The sequence below is a fragment of the Myotis brandtii genome, unplaced genomic scaffold, assembly GCF_000412655.1.
Source record: "Myotis brandtii unplaced genomic scaffold, ASM41265v1 scaffold82, whole genome shotgun sequence".
NCBI classification, from domain to species: Eukaryota; Metazoa; Chordata; class Mammalia; order Chiroptera; family Vespertilionidae; genus Myotis; species Myotis brandtii.
This window is the reverse complement of record NW_005371324.1, coordinates 8,054,259-8,057,870: the sequence shown is the minus strand read 5'-3', so window position 1 is coordinate 8,057,870 and position 3,612 is coordinate 8,054,259. Positions and strand designations below refer to the sequence as shown.

At 32.0% G+C, this 3,612-nt stretch overlaps 1 protein-coding gene across 1 annotated transcript in view; it reads right to left on the bottom strand.

Moving 5' to 3' along the window:
• The window catches only part of OTOGL (otogelin-like), a 145,021-nt gene extending 143,900 nt beyond the window's left edge, over nt 1–1,121 (bottom strand). The window contains exon 1 of the mRNA XM_014531634.1: nt 1,004–1,121. Within this exon, the coding sequence (XP_014387120.1) occupies nt 1,004–1,082 (79 nt within the window). The 5' untranslated portion in view covers nt 1,083–1,121. The remainder of the gene's footprint in view (nt 1–1,003) is intronic.
• Between the last annotated feature and the right edge of the window lie 2,491 nt (nt 1,122–3,612).

Sequence of the window (3,612 nt, the reverse complement as noted above, 5' to 3'; positions counted from 1 at the left end):
TTTCTTGGTCACATGTTCTAATTACTAAACAGATCATTTTAAACTAAATTCTAAGTCTCAGACTGAGTGTAGCTATTAGGTATTTGCATTTTCTGAAAGATTTTGACCAGCAAATTCCCTGTGAGACATCAGAGTGACTGGTAATCCAGAAAGAAAGAGCAGTACACCTAGATTTACACAGAAACATAACACAGTAGGACAAGCATGAGACTTAGAGTCCAGAGATCCAAATTTTAGCTTTAGCCCTACCACTTAGCAAATGGCAAACTCCAGCATGCTGCCATACATATCACAAAATAATGATGTTAGGCACGCTCATCTCCAAAGTCCACTCCACATCTCAACTCTCTATGACATTTTGTTCGAAGAGTTTCAGTCATTACTAGGATTAGAAAATAGCATCTTTGACCTCACTAGTCTTTTATACTTCAGTAATTTCTCCGTCTTCTCCTACAAGCTCCAAAATATACAGCTCTTTTAGGAATTAGAAATTAACAAATATTTTTTGGGGTAAATAAATGCTTTCCCCATAAAATATTTTTATAAAAACGAATTTATAAATCACATTGCTATAAAATAACTGAAAATCAATTCTTAGCACCAAATGTTAAAGTCTTTCTTAAAACATCTGTTTACCATTCTTCTGTATACTGATATAAAGAAAGTTTCAGTACTCAATTTCTCTTTAGTTATAAAATTTTAAATGATTAAATTACAGAGACAAATATTTTAAATCACTCTTCAGAAGACAAATGTTAGAGTCAGAGCTTCTTTCAGTACAGTTGCATAACATAATAAAAGCATGGTTTTAACATTTAAAGAAAAGACAAAAACACAGAAGTCTCAAATTATCTACATTATTAAGAATTTTCAAAAGAATGATCTGTTCACTGTCATTACTTCAAAGTAAGTGATTGATGGTATAAGGACAAACTATTCCTATCAGTTGCAACAAAGACTAAAATACAATAAAATAAGGTAAAAATTTTATATGAGTTCTTACCTTGCAATGAAAACAGCAGTATATGAAGCAAGAATATACTCCAAGGTATCATTAAATTGAGTTTTCTCACAATGTTCATTTCAATGTAGACTTTCTCTCTAAAATGTAACCAAATTGTTGTTCTTTACTATGATGGCATCTTAGAAGGTTATGTATTTGTAGAGTGGTCAAATTCTTATAAATATAGCTTTGCAAAAAAGTAATTCATAAAGGAATTCCCGTCTTTCTAACTACATACAAGATCTGATGCTTTAGAAATTGCAGGCAACCTCTTGGCTGAGTCTCTCATTAGTAATGCATGGCAGCCTCGTACCTGAGCCTGTATTAGTTACACCCTACCTTGATCCTGGACATCATACGCCTTTTTAGCCTATGCTAGCCTTTTATAACTTCTACAGACAGCAGCATCAAAAAACAAGAAACAAACAAAACAAACAAAAAAAATTAACTCCTGGTGTCATTTGAGATCATCATTATTCCTAATTATTCAACTATTCTCTGTGTTTTATTTATAAGATAATTACTGTCCTTGGCAAAGGTGAACTAAAATCCAAGCAATCTTTCCCAGAATGTCTACATGTTCTCATAAATTTTCTTTAAGAATTAAAAGTAAACTAAAATTAAGTGCAAATATTTTCAACTCAAGTCCCATTACAGTGTTGTTTAAATTGATATATTTATGTGCCCACAGATATTTCTATTAAACATTCTGCAACAAAAGCAGAAAATAACACACAGAGATGGTATTCTAATATGTGACTTTACAAAGAAAAGAAAATAACTCATCCAGCCCTGAAAACCTTCCCTTCACACCTCATTTCTTCATCCTCCATAACAAGTACCCAACTAGACAACAAAGAAGGTCTTCATATTCGAGTAGTAAGAAGTTTCTTCTCTGGAAGCAGTTGACCATCTGGAATCAGAGAGCAGCTCGAATATTTCATAACGAACTCCATAGGAGTGATCTAAGCCCCATGAGTTACCTGCATTATCATCAGACTCATTTAATGGAGCACAGTGGTGAGGAATGTCTAACTATGGAACTACCTTATAAGACAAAAAAGCACACCCGTTTTTACTGTCTTGTACCAGACACCTCTTTTGCAATGACTTCCCAGTCTTTTCTGTAAAGTTCTAATTATTTCATGCCCAGTATCTATTACATACACGGGTCTTTGTGCCCCAAATTTGATGATCATTTTCTCTTCTTCTATACTCTCTTATTCACTTTCCATTGCTTAACTTATTGCTAATTTAGCCAACAGAAGATGTTTCCCTATAAATTCATGTTTTAAGCATGAAGCTATGCACATGCTTTACTAAAAGTATAAGTACCTATGTGCCTATGTACACATACACATGCTTGTATACTCATTTTATGATTTTGATGGCTAAGTTTAAATAATTTCATTATAGTTTGTGTTTAATAGATATTTATTAAATGTCTATTAGCTATTACACTTAAAGTAATTAAATAATGACTCAAATTAATTAGATAATAAATTAATATATTTCTAAACAGATAGACTTACCTACTTATAGTTGCATCCTAAATATTGGTCCAAAAACATGTCTCTACTTAACCACAATCAAAACTATAACATATACTAGACACTTAATAAAATGTGACTACAGAATAAATTAAAAGGTTAAGCTTGAAATTTGTTTATAGAACAATAATTTTCCTCCAAAGAAATTTTAAAACTAAAAGCAACAATTTTGTTTCTGCAGAATGCTTATTGACTCTCTGGAAAGGAAGGAAATGTGCATAACTAATATTCATTACTAAGTACTTTCCTTAATTTACAATAGTTTCTCTTAGTTTCATAAGTAAACCTATGGGTCAACTTAAAATATGAAGAATCTGCAAGTCATACTTTAATATGTTTTTTTTAATCTAGTAACTGCTTAACTTTTTTTAACTTAAAAAATTTCACAAGTGACACACATATGGAAAAATCCCAAATGAAAATCAAAGTTGAATTTCATGTTTCAGAAATAAACATTTTAGTAATATTTATAGTTATTTCTAAACATTAAAGCCATGTGAAAAGTATTTATGTCTAATATAAACTTAGATACCTTGTGTACTTAATTCAAATGCAATAACTATGAAATTTTTACCTCTGATTTCATATAGTATCTTTAAACTTTTTATTCAAAAACATCACAGGCATTTTCAGTGGCTAAGGTTAAACATTCCTAGGCTGTATTATCTGGCATTTTTTTTTATTGTTTTTATTGATTTCAGAGAAGAAGGGAAAGGGAGAGAGAGATAGAAACATCAATGATGAGAGAGAATCATTGATTGGCTGACTCCTACACACACCACACTGGGGATCAAGCCCGCAACCCAGGCATGTGCCCTTGACTGGAGTCAAACCTGGGACCCTTCAGTCCGCAGGCCAATGCTCTATCCATTGAGCCAAACCAGCTAGGGCTTATCTGGCATTTTTATTACTGCTTTCAGTTTTAAACTACATGCAATTAAAAATTATAACTTGTTGTGTCTGGTAAAAAAAAAAAAGTGGAAATCATGACAGGGTGACCATTCTTCTTTAGATAGGTATAGTGTATGCTCTCTTTCTATTTCTCCTCCATCCGGGCTT